At 45.0% G+C, this 13,600-nt stretch overlaps 1 protein-coding gene across 1 annotated transcript in view; it reads left to right on the top strand.

Moving 5' to 3' along the window:
- The window catches only part of TRPC7 (transient receptor potential cation channel subfamily C member 7), a 186,413-nt gene that overhangs the window by 93,592 nt on the left and 79,221 nt on the right, over nucleotides 1-13,600 (top strand). The window contains exon 4 of the mRNA XM_075542691.1: nucleotides 10,427-10,591. Coding sequence (XP_075398806.1) covers nucleotides 10,427-10,591 — 165 coding nt within the window. The remainder of the gene's footprint in view (nucleotides 1-10,426; nucleotides 10,592-13,600) is intronic.

The following is a 13,600-nucleotide window of genomic DNA, read 5'->3' as shown; positions in this document are numbered from 1 at the left end:
GTAAATGTAAACATGGGCCTCTTCCAGTCAGTTGGCCAAATAACTAATCCAATTTCTTGGCATAAAAAGTAGGGACTTCTCAAATTGCATCCATTTATTGAAATGGCTCAGTTGGCATTCTGTGAATTCCTGGACCCTTGTTTTTTACCAGTGCCTTTAGTGCAGTTTGGACCTCTTCGGTACCCCCAGTTCTTGATCTTATGCTTCCTCATAGAGAGGTTTAGCAGAAACCAATTCTGTTTGGCATGGTGATAGTTTGGCAGGGTGATATCCAGTAAAGATGGTTTCCTTCTATCTTTACTGGATGCTTCCTGCAACAGCCAGCATCTTGTCCAGAAAACAGAAACCTCACCGTCATTCTGTCCATTCTGACTCAGAGTCAGAGCCCAACTGCGCCTATGGATCTCCGAGACTTTAACCCTGTGCGGGTGTAGAGGCCTTCCTCTTTCTCTGAAGGGTAACTAGTGGTTTCAGGGTGCTGAGCCGCGTGAGCAGCTCGAAGCATAGCCGAGACTGTAAATCTTAAGGCTGGATTTTTGTCTTCGTGCTTTCAGCTTGCAACATGCCGAGCCTGCTCCTCCCTTTGCTTTTCTCACTCCCTGGCCTCACACACTTCACTGCAATATTTCAGTTGTCTTCTCGAACTGTACTTTGAAACCTTCTGTTCAGCTCTTTTACTTCATTTCTTCCATTCACTTTAACCACTCTTCATTTAGAGTCTCTTCTGGCCTCCATATTGGTCTGCTTCTTTCTTCCCTGTCATTTTAATGACATTGCTTTCTTGATGCCATTCTGCAACTCATCCCGTCATTAGTCATTAGTGTTCAAGGAAGCAAATCTGTTTGCGGGATGGTCTCTAAATCCAGGCGGGATATACTAATGACCATAATTTGGCTCTTATAGGCTGGTTTTAATTTTCTACATCTCAACTTGAGCTTGCATATGAGCAATTGATGGCCTGTTCTACAGTTAATAATAAGCTTCTCCATAATCTTTTTTCACAGATGTAATTGATTTGATTCTTGTGTGTTCCAGTTAGTGAGAGACCCACATGTAGTACAATCACTGTTTGTTTTCCACTTTTTCTCCATAATGTTTTATTTTTTTAATCATTTTATTGGGGGGGATTCTTACAAGTATTATAACAATTCACAAATCAATTGTATCAAGTAAATTTGTACATGTGTTACCATCATCATTTTCAAAACATTATCTTTCTACTTGAGCCCATATATAATCTTTGTTTATGTTGTTGAAAAGGGGCTATCTACAATGAGTACATTACTGGTTTATACAAAACTTTATCGTGTGATCTCTATTGTTGTTTCCATCACTGAGGCCTTGTTTTCGAGCTTAGTCTTTGCTTCCAACTTTCACATTGGAATCACCAGCTACTATCAATGAACCTTGATTGAATGGTCAACTACAGCTGGCAGAAGTTGGCAAAAGTCTTCAGTTTCCTCATCTTTTCCATTAGTGATTGGTACACAAATTTGAATAATAGTTACATTAACTGTAGTCCTTTAGGCATATGAATATCCTATCACTGCCAGTGTTGTACTTCAGATCGAGCTACAAATTTCTTTTTGGCAATAAATATGAGACCATTCCTCCCCATATTGTTATTCCTGGACAGTGGACCATATGTTTATATGATTCAAAAATTAACTACAGAGTGCATATTTAATGAGGAACCCTGATATACAACAAAAATTCTCTTGAGTTGAGCTCCAATCTTTGTCTCTTTCTTGTGCTCATTTCTTGGAATACCCTCTCCAGATGATGTGTGAATTTTTTCCCCTGCTATCGTCTACAAACTTATAGTGCAATTGCTTTGGGGAATTAAGTTTGTGAGCTTGTTTTCAGTATCCACTCAAAGGAGATAAAAATTCAAACATGTATGTATCCTGTGTCTCCTGGAAAGCAAGCGAACAGACAGCTTCTTGTATCGGTGGTGACACAGCTGCAAATATCATGAAGGAGATGTGTAAAGAAGGCCACTCTTGTCCTGTAAATAGTTCCAGGTTCCCAGTCTGAAGGCAGAGAACTTGCGGCTGCATTATTTACTCATTCAAACAGCAATACCTGAGAACCAGTCTAAGGACCAGAAGGAGCCCCAGGAGAAGTTTACTGTCCTTTCAAACAAATAACCACGGTAAACGGAAAGACTTAGAGCGACATGAAAGTAGAGAAAAAAGTGATTCTCATGTGCGGGGAGAGCAAGGCACCGTGGAAAACACAGATAGTGAGCTGAGCAGGACGTGAAAGAATGGAGATGACAGAGAAGGCTTTCTAGTTTGCAGAAATACCTTGAGCAGAAGCTCGGGATTGGTAAAGCTTGGGAGACCCTGGGAATGGCTTTGCAGTGACCAGGAATGAGAATAAAAAGAGAACATCCCTCCTGGAACAGCAGCTGGAGGTCAGCTTTTTAACTCTATCTCCTACAACTCCCCCTTCCTTGGCTCCGTGCTCCTTTTTCCAATCTTCTCTCTCCTTGAACAAGCACAAGACCTTTATGCCCAACTGAAATCGCATTCCCTCTATCCAAACATCTTTCTTTCTAACCCAAACTGTGCAGCTGGACTAGGTGTAGGATTAGCATCGCGACTTCTACTTTCAGGGACAGAGGTCTGGGCTCGGTTGTCCTTCGAGGAGCACACGGTTCACTGTTAAAGGATAAAGGGAGACACCCAGAACTCTGGCTGCAAAACCACATAGGTATCTCGGTGTCATAGCCAAACATCCTCAGGTTCGTGGAGGCGCCCTCATGCTTGATAAACAGAATGAAGGAGTAACATGACACAAAAGAAATACAAGAAAGTGGGTAAGAGAAGAAGTAAGAATACCTACTCTGGAGTCAAATCTGAGTTTGAATCCTGGCTCTACTCCGCATGAACAGTCACAGGACATCAGCTGTAAAATGGGCATAGGAATAGCCCCCACCCCGGGGTAGAATGGGGATCAAATGACAGAGTGTTCACATTGTGCTCAGCACAGGGCCCAGTACACAGGGAGTGCCCACTAAACGTTTGCTTTTTGTTGTTTTATTTATAGCAAGCAACTAAGGTGAGGAAGGGTAACAGTCAATGTCAACCAAATACAAGCAGGAACTTCAGAGAGTGCAAGAGTCAGACAAGCAACCGCTGGGCCCCTTGACGGCACCAAGGACAAGCTGGAAGACTTAGGAAACTTGCTCTGACCCTGCCCCGTTAGCTCACCTGTGAGATGGGGACTAGAAAACATGGTTGGGGGTACTATAAAGATTATAGATCATGTAAGTAACATCCCTGAAATAATAGTAGAAACAAACAAACAAACAAACCTCTCCTTTTTGCCTGACATCCATAATTACAAGCTCCTTGAAACAAAGTAGGATTTATAAGTTTTCCACCTAAAGCGCCAAGCCCCACCCCTCTTCCCACTCAGCATCAGCATCCCGGGACTATCTTGGCCTATCCTTTCATCGTGGGAAAACCAGGAGCTACATGGCTAAATGAATAGGTGATGGTCCTGTTGGCCCCATGCCAGAATGCCCCACTGATTTCAAACCTAATAGAGCAAGAATAATTTGTTTTCTTTTTTTTTATTATTGTAATGAAGTACACTAAGTTTTTCGGGCAAGTTTATTCAACCAATACCAAGGGCATCCAACATTCTGGTCCTCACCAAGGGCAAACAACTAGTTAGATAGCCCACCTACAGTAGATCCAAGGTGCCAGAAGAAGTGGTACTAGGAACAGCAGCTACAGTAATGCCAATGCCCATCGTAAACACCAAGTATCCAGCCATGCAGTGAGCACCCAACATACACGTTCCTTTCCCATGGATCATGAAGCTCACAGTCATAGGTCATACAGCAAGGAAATGACAGATCTCGGAAATGAACATGAGTTGTCTAACTCAAAGCCTGTGCTAAAGCCCAACTCTGGTAACTACTGGCCCAGAGAAGAGATGCTTAAAGGATGAGTTATCAATAGAGGCCAAGTAACTGGCCACACCAGGGATGTGGAACTGATCATAGCAGCCCTATTCCAGACAAAGAGGAAAGACACAGAAGAGGGTGCTGATGGTTTCCACCTGAACATTCGGCACTCATTCATTCATTCATTCACCAATAATAGAGCTCTTGCTCGGGAACCGGCAGTGTTACTGCCAAACCCCACTGCACTTCCAGAGCCAGAAAGCTGAGCACTCCAGCGGACAAAGATTACTCCAGCGGACAAAGATTACAGTTTCTTTCTGTCTCCCCAGCGCTGCACAGAGACTGTCGAGACAGGGCACTGAGGAAATGTTTGTGAGTGGATGGAATGAATGAACAAACCAGCAAAGCTGAACTGCTAAACAAACTGACTTTCACGTTTCTCTCCTTCTCCACTCTTTCATAACCTGAGAGCTTCGTCAAGATAAAATTAAAAGGAAGAACATTAGCAACACTGAACCCAATCCAACACATTGTCCCAAAGAGGAAATGCCACCACAGGATTATATTAACTCAGATCAAACTCAGTCTACACTGGATGACGGCTGCGGTATCTGTCTCCCTATGTCTGTCATCATCAGCAGTTTCCAAAGGAAAACATTTCTTAGGCAAATTCTGGTTCATCACTGTCCCATCAGACATCAATAAGGCCTTTGGTGGTGTATCTATGTTAAGAAAAATCATCTTCACTGTAAGTGCTGGGTTCCTTAAATTGTCCTTTAGCTAAGTTGTTCTTCAGCTTATCAAAATCTCTGATTGCCATGTCTCAGTACTGTGTAAATGAGACCTAATGTTAGAGAGAAATATCTGTTTTTATGGGAAATGGAAATCACACAGACTCAAAATCTCTGAGGTCAAATAGAACCCTCTTCCCCTTCCCCTAAGAAAAGCAAAAGGAGGACTTGACCTCTTTTAAGATGAGACAGGAGGACACTGAGGGATGAAGGAAAGGCACTCTGCAAATTCAGCAACCTACACTGCTCGTAGCGGATGGAGGGTCCCACGAGTGCAGAGAGGTGAGCACGGTGTGTCTGACGGACAGACCTGATGGGTGACCTTCACGGCCCCAGCCCACTGTGAGCTGATTGTCTGGACAAATCAAGCTGCACCTTCAGCAGGGGGCAGAGGGGTGTTCTGACGCAGCTGGTGGGTGAATATGGCCACGTAGACCTTTCCAAAAGCACTTCAAGAAAGTGTCTACTAAACCAACATAGAGCCCATGAATCAGGAACTAAACCAACATAGAGCCCACGAATCAGGAACTAAACCAACATAGAGCCCTCGAATCAGGAACTAAACCAACATAGAGCCCTCGAATCAGGAACTAAACCAACACAGAGCCCACGAATCAGGAACTAAACCAACATAGAGCCCACGAATCAGGAACTAAACCAACATAGAGCCCACGAATCAGGAACTAAACCAACATAGAGCTCACGAATCAGGAACTAAACCAACACAGAGCCCACGAATCAGGAACTAAACCAACATAGAGCCCACGAATCAGGAACTAAACCAACATAGAGCCCACGAATCAGGAACTAAACCAACATAGAGCCCACGAATCAGGAACTAAACCAACATAGAGCTCACGAATCAGGAACTAAACCAACACAGAGCCCACGAATCAGGAACTAAACCAACATAGAGCCCACGAATCAGGAACTAAACCAACATAGAGCCCACGAATCAGGAGAAAGGGCAGGTCAAGCTGAAGGGACTGAGAAGGAGCAAGAGAGAAATAAGATGTTTAAAGGGGGGAAATGTAGGCACGGCCTTATCTTTACTAATCAGATACATCCTGCTTACAACTTGCCAGGAACTGATCTAAACACTTTGTAAATACTGACTCAATCCTCCTTATAAACCTGATTCTTTTTTTATTACTCATTTTATTGGAAGCTCTTACATATATAATATCTGTAACAATCCATAATTCAATTAGATCAAGCACAATTGTACAGTTGCTGCCACCATCCATTTCAAAACAGTTTCTCTCTTCTTGAACTCTTTGATATCAGCTCCCCTTTCTCTCCCCTCCCCCTTCTCCGCAGGAGCCATTGTTATTTATTATTATTATTTGTATACACATTGCCATATCTTACACCATCCAATATAAGCCTTATTTAACAGAAAAGGAAAGCTAAGCATGGAAAGACTCAAAACTTGTCCTAAATGTACATGGCCATCAAGTGGTTGGGAACCCAGCATTCTTGCCCTAGTCCACGCATTCATCACCCAACAGCAGGAGAATCTTACATCCAGCAATAATGTAAGTATCTGGCTCAAAGGGGGTTAACCTCTCATAAAACACACTCTAAAGTTAGTGAGGTCTTTCTTTGTTTTCTCAATAGTTTTGGTCTTCAAAGGAGCTCTAGCAGCATATTGGGTTAGGTCTTTGCAGTGAGAATCCACCAGCCTCTGAGCCTGAGAAACGCTGGATTGAGGAGGCTTTCTGCCTCCAGAAGGATTCACAGCCTCAGAAACCTAAGGAGGGAGGAAAGGAAACTGGTAGGAAGCAGTGTCCTACAGAGTCAGAATCTCCTCACTGGCAGTTTGGTTTGGTTGGGAATTGATTTTAAATAATTCTTTTAAATGGCAGTCATTCTCTAATGGATGAGTACAAAAGCAGGGGAAAAGCGACGAGGGTGGATTTTCTGTGAGCCAGGAAAGAAAATCATTGGGTCATAGGTCAATTAAAAAGCAAAGCAAGCACCTACACAAGCTTGGTCACTATGCTTGAGAGTCCCCATTTCCCAGAAGGATGTTCTTAGCTGTCAGCTGGGATTGAGAGCTAAAGGACAGTTGGGTTAGATACTAACATGAACTAGCTTTGGATGCAAATGCTGTTGCATTAACTATGAAAGTTGGTGGAAACATGCCACCAAGAGAGTTGGTTTTCAATGGAGTCTCTGGTCCCTTCGGCTCCTCAAATCCCACTTTCTACCAGTTTCATGGTAGGAAATTCCAGGGAATTCCAAGTGCTCTTTCCTCTCTATCCTTGCAATTAAACGTGTCCTAGCACCTCCCACCCCCTAGTTTGCCAGGCAGTCCATCCCTATTGTGGTTTGGGTGACATTCTCCTAAGAGGCTGCTCAGTCCTATGCAAACCCAACTGAACATAGTCTCAGCGCCAGTCCATTAGAAACTCCCTGCTCTGAGAATGAAGAGCTGTGTCATTGAGAAAGGGTGGTCAGATCAATTATTTCCCTGCATAACTTTCCTACAGGGTGCCATGCTCTGGTTCCAGAATAGTTTACAAGTGGTTTGGGCTGAGCTCTTGGCAGCAACTGTCCTTTAATCATCCTGTCCTCTTGTGAGCTAGATGCTGAAGAAAGCAAGCCCAAGACTACAAGAGTTTTCTAAATTCCATTCTATTCTAGCCAAGAACTTTTCTCCTATAGGTTCCTCCCTGATCCTGTTTCTGAAAAGCCTCCTGCTCTCCTCCCACTCAGAGTCCTTGCCTTTGTTCCCTGGCTGGGTGCCCTTTGGGTCAGAGCTGTCTTTGTGTCCTGTTGGTGGGCTTCCTTTGGTGCTTTTGTCTTTCTTGGGTCGGGGGTGCTATTTTTCTGGGCTTCAAACACAGAATGGGGAAAAAATCCTTTGATACATATTAAACTTAGATACCTATATCATGAAGTTGCACTCAAAGATTTGGAACAACTGTAGAGAAGTGCCCATGTTCAAATCAACACCTAGTGGAGCTTCTTTAGTTCACAATGCTGGGAAAGCACAGCAATGAAGTGATTTGCTGCTAGCCAGAAGGTCAGTGGTTCCTACCCACCAGTTGCTCCATGGGAGAAAGACGGCTGCCATGGAAACCCCATGAGAGAGTTCTCCTCTGTCCTATAGGATCATTATGAGTCGGAAGCCACTCAGTGGCAGTGGTTTTGATTTGGGGGAATATACACTGCTACTGACTATTTCTGAAGTATTATAAAATCTATGCACAAATAGTCAAGTTAAAGTTATATTGCTTTATTATGAAGGAACAGCTATGGCTGTGAGACCTTAAGGCCCAGCTGGAAGATGGCAGAGACCCAAGAGACCTCCCCTGCTTTTATTTGGGACCATTGTCTTCTGAGGGAGGGAAGGGAGAGTGGAAACAGTCTCCCTTGAACTTCTTCCTCCGGGCTTTGGAGGAGGCCACTGATGCTGATGGTGTGGACTGAGACTGGAAGCCACTGGTGGTCTTCCACTATTTCAAATGTATATGCCGCACCTTTTAAACTAAGTGTTTCTCCAGGACAGGACCATCTCAGCACCCACAGCAGGCTAACTTATTTTTTTTTTAATGAAAACAAAAAACCTAAACTGGACCCCATCCCATGTGCCATCCTACTCCCGGGTCTGCATGGTACGGCCAGGTTTTGAGAATTGCTGGAACATCTGCCTAATTTCCTGTCTCCTACTCCACTTGTTGTAAGCCAGAAAGAGGCCAGGAACTCATATAACATGCTGGCCTGGGGCTTCTTTCCTGGGATGATGAGAATCTGATTTCTCTCTCTCTCTCTGAGGGAAAGACTGCAATGGCTATGGATCCAATCATGCTACCCGGGTCTCATTTGCATCAAATGTTTAAGTAATGGTATTGGCAGAGGCTGCAGGGCCAAATAGACCTTTGATGGTGTCCTCATAGATCTGCTACTGTGAGTTCCCAGAAATGAAAATGAGGGTATGTTATCTGCATTGAGAATTTTAAAATGAGTCTATGGATAGTGCTCTTAGAGGGAGAAGGAAACAGACATTTGGCCTTTCCCAGGGACCATTGCTGGTGCATATCCCTTTAGCACTCAGAGGTAAATGGGATAAAAGCTGGCATCTTACCTGCCAGGATAATCAGTTGAAAAGTCAGCCTCTGTTTATATCTCCTGTGGCAAATGGGTACCCTGAGTATCACCACAGGGCAGGACTACCCAAAGAATGAATGACTTCCTAATGCCAAAGAGAGTTGGAGCCCTGGTGGTGGAATGGGTTATGTGTTGGGTTCTTAACTGCAAAGTCAGCGGTTCAAATCCACCAATCTCTCCATGGGAGAAAGACAAAATTTGCTGCTCCCATAAACATTTAAAGCCTCCGAAACCCAAAGGGACAGTTACTCTGACCTTAAAAGTCATGATGAGTTAGAATCGACTCTACAGCAATGGGTTTAGTGCATCAATGTCATAGAGGGGAAAAAGAAAAAGCTAATTAGTATCGTTTCTCAAGTTTAAATTTTATCCCTCTATAATTAAAATATTGACTTTTACCAGTTTCCCCTTATTAGGATGCTGGTTCAGCCAAGAAATAACAAGTAGCCAAACAAATTATGCAGCAAAAAGGTATTTTAGTTGTAGCAACTCAAGCCAACATGCTAACTGAAGCAGAAAGAAGAGAATCCGGCATATGTGTAAATAGAGGATGGAGGTGGGTCCCAGAGTCAGGCACTAGCTCTGCTGCTCCCTGCACATCTGCATTCTCCTTTCTCTGCATAACCAACTCTATTTTGCTACTTAGTCCACACAGTGGACAAAGGCTGTCTGGTTCTCCCAGGTTTATGTGTGAACCCCTACTAGATGACACGAGAGGGAAAATGCCTCATTGGCACAATTCATGTTAGGGTTTCACTCTCAGTCCACCAGGAGACCTGGTGACTCAGTCTGAATATGGCCACCAAGGGTCCATCTTGTCCACCCTGTGACTTACTTAATAAGTCAATTTCAAAGAGAGGGAAGTGGTGGTGACATGGCCACTCCAGGAAAGTAGGGACTACTTGATGGATCAAATGTGTCAGGGCTTCCTCATGCCACAAAATGTCCCAGGGATCTGAGCCAGACACCACGCAGCTCCAGTGGGGACACGTTGAGAAGATGTGGCAAGTCATCTCGAAATAGCAAAGCGTTTTTGCTAGAACACTAGGGAACACGAGAACACTAGCACATTTAATCCGCCAAGCTAACGTGACAGGACCTGTTTTGCAGGTGAGGGGGCTGAGGCTGAGAGAGGTTGAGAAGCTGGTCCCAGGTCACGCACGTACTAAATGCTGAGGATGAAAGTAGTCACTGATGTCTGACTCCAGAACCATATTCATGCTCCATCCCTGCTGTGTGCCACCTCCCGAAGGATCCCTGCCTCTGGTCAACCAGACACAACCTAGATCAGAGATAAGCCTGAAAGCAGCTGGCTGTCTTTTTTGGTGTCCAGAAACTACTCTGGGCCCTCAATTTGCCAGGCATTGGTGCAGCTGGTCCCAGCATCCCTAAATCAGGAGGGCCCCAGGAGAGACCTAACTCAGCTGTGACTGCTTTAGCATTCAGGCCACGCCCCCACGCCCTCCTCCTCCCCCCACCCCGCCCCAGATGGAAAGAGTCAACCCGGACTCTTTACTGTAGGTCATATACTGTTCAAGTGCTACCGATGCCATTTTCCTGTTTGCGTTTTGTTTTTGTTTTTGTTTTGTTTTTACAGTTCGTTGCTCATCCTAACTGTCAGCAGCAGTTGCTTACCCTGTGGTATGAAAATCTCTCAGGCTTACGTCAACAGTCTATCGCTGTGAAATTCCTGGCTGTCTTCGGAGTCTCCGTAGGCCTCCCTTTTCTGGCCGTAGCCTATTGGATTGCTCCGTGCAGCAAGGTACAGACTGCTTCAGGGGCATGGCGTCTGTGGTTGGTACTTCTCTCTTCTTAGCGTGACCCCAAGTCAATTTTGTCCACGTTCGTGGCTTACCTTTTCCCACACTTTAAAAAAACCAAATATATATATATATCTCTGAGATCCCATCGCTGAGTGGAAAAACCCAATAAGAGGGAAGCTGTTCAAATCCTGCTTTCGTCTTTCATCGGCATTTAAAAAGAGAGCTATGAGACGGACTGGGAAATCGTTCTGTGATTGCATAAAGGCACTTGGTAGCCCTCTTAGTTGTGTGACGTCCTGTATCCTCCACATCCCGAGTATGAATACTGGCGATGATAGCCGCAATCCGAGTCAGCATTCATTGAGTACTTTTTCCTGCTAAGTCCTTTTCAGAAATAGCTCCCTCCACTTCCTCAAGGGCCACAGAAGCACTAAGTGATGGCCAAGCCGAGAGTCACGTGTATTCCTGCTGGACCTCTGCAGACCTCAGGGCCTTCCTAGTTACCCTGGCTTCCTTGACGGGGCTCTGGGTCCCCTGGAAGGCAAATCAGCTTGGAGGAGGAAGGCAAAGTAAAGACAGGGAGAACTCCGAAGGATGCAGGACTGGGCTCTTTCCTCATAAAGAAGGAGGAGCTTCTGGGGTGTCCTGGCAACAGGAGTGCCGCCCACGGGGGCTGAGCTGCCAAACCACCGGATCCATTGTCGCCAAAGCCCAGCCATTTGGACAAAAGCCACAGCCAGCACCAGCAGTCCTTCCTGTCTAAGTGGTAGTGCCTGTTAAGACCGAACCATGCAGTGGGCTTAAGATTATCATTACAGATTATCATTAAAGATTATCATTAAAGATTCCAAAGCTGCTTTATCTAGTGATATATTGAAAAAGAAATTAAGCCGAAGTAATCCATCGTCAGTAGAAGAAATATACTACAGGTAAATTAGTCCCATCGGGACCCAGATCGGCTAATACAGTTAATAAAGGTGTCATCGGTGAACCTACCATCTTGTCAACTCCAAAAGAGGAGACTTCAGGGCAGCTAATGAGGCCCACAGCCAGGCAGGCAGGCGGTGCACCGATCGACTTGGGCAAGTGTCAGAGAGAACAAACTGCAACGCCTTCTCCTTAGAACACGATTACAAGCAAAAGCCTGAGGCGGAGTCTGTGGCGTGCTCAACCCTCCACCTCTGAGGAGTTCGTTTTTTTGACAGCCGATGAGGCGATGGGTTTTTAAATCACACGTCCTCAAATGAGACCGACACGAGTGAAGGCAATTTTCTTTCTGTCCCTCGTTATGAGCAGCAAAAAGAGCATAGTGAATTCAAAACAAAACAAAAACAGGAAGCTAACCGGTTTTTAATCTGCATTAAGTTGACTTCATGCACTTATTTTGAGGCTGGGACTCTAGTCTGTACTGCAAATTGCATCACTGCCCAGCCTTCGTGGATAGGGACGTTGACCTCCACTTTTGCTGAACTCCAGATTAAATCGACGCTGCTCACCCATTAAAATCACAGGAAACTGGTGGACCAAACGCTGTCAAGCCTCAGTTTTGCTGTAAAACCAAATGTGACAGCTTCCAGGAACTAGTCAACTAAATGTGACAGCTTCCAGGAACTAGCCAACATCAGTAAATTGTCCTGGTTTGTCTCTGATTGGTGGTTCAAGAAAAAAAAAATTGCACGAGATTCTCTGTCAAATGCTGAATTGCATTTTTCTTTTGGTTTTTGATAATTCTGGGTAAAAAAAAAACCACATTTATGTAATTTTAAAAAAATAGTAAATCCAGAGGCTACTGCATTCATGTGACATAAGGGTCACTCCGATACCAGGCTTAGCGAATATTCTAGTCCAAACAATTGTGAGAGACCTGGGTCCCTGGCTGGAGCCCTCTTCCGTCTGTTCAGGTCCATGATGGACACTGGTGCTCCTTGAGATTCCAACGAGACTGAAAACAAAGCACTGATGATCGCTAGGAGCTGCTGATTAAATCACGTATCATGGCCCTGTGCTTTCTGGGCTCCGCATCTGAGTCGGATGCAGGGGAAGCAGCTTTGATGGCTGAGTGGCATCATGGTCTGCAGCGTGAGTTGACTTCTGGTGGCTCTGCTCATTACGAGGAACGGTTGCTTCATTAAACGAGCTTGTCAGACTTGCTCTGAAGCAGCCAAAGGACACATAAAACAGAGGTGGTATTTTTAGGTTTTCCCTTCACCGTTCAGAAATAAATCTTTTCAGGTTCGGCAGAGATATCCCTGGGGATGACAGAAGGGTCAGATCTGCCTTGTGAAGCAACCAACCCTCTCGAAAGGCTCCCGATGCCCAGAATACCATGTCCTCCCAGGAGAAGCAGCGCAGTGAGAGACCGGCAATGTGCTAGCGCCTCACTTGCCAGCGGGCCACTGCCTTGAGAGCTGTTTAGTAACTTCATGAAAGTGCTGACCTCATTCCAGGGATTCCATGGCCTGATGACATCACATTCCTTTAAAACAATTAGACCTTCCTATTGTTTCGATATACGTAGCCACAAACGTCACTGCTAAACCTCATCATCATCTAGCAAACGTTGAGACTTCTGTTCCCAACCTAATGGTGCATTTACTTCCAAGTAGTGGCCGTCCTAGTTCTGGGACCTTTGGGAGCACCTGCCAGCATAGCCTTGCCAGTTCTTTCCTATTCAGGTTCCCAAGGCTGGCGATTCTATTTTTATCCTCGTTCAACTTTTGAAGGTTCCTAAGAAAGACGGCTAATTAGGGCGGTGATAAGGTTGCAGGTGTCAACCGAATCTGAGATTTGTACCAGTGCTTAAGAAGGTCACCGGGTCTGGCAAATAGGTAGATGTGGTGAACAACACAGGACTGGAGGAAGGACTCAGTGTCAGGTTCGCTGAGAAGAGAAACAATGTTGCATCTCGTTTCTCACTGCTATCCCCAAGCTGGCTGAGGTGGGCCAGCCCCCCTGGAAAGCCTGTAAGTCCTCATCTGCGTGGATGCTCTCCCTTAGGTCCTGGTAAC

This window comes from Tenrec ecaudatus, chromosome 2 (assembly GCF_050624435.1).
Source record: "Tenrec ecaudatus isolate mTenEca1 chromosome 2, mTenEca1.hap1, whole genome shotgun sequence".
Taxonomy (NCBI): Eukaryota; Metazoa; Chordata; class Mammalia; order Afrosoricida; family Tenrecidae; genus Tenrec; species Tenrec ecaudatus.
Note: the sequence above shows the minus strand (reverse complement) of the source record. Positions and strands in the feature narration are given on the sequence as shown.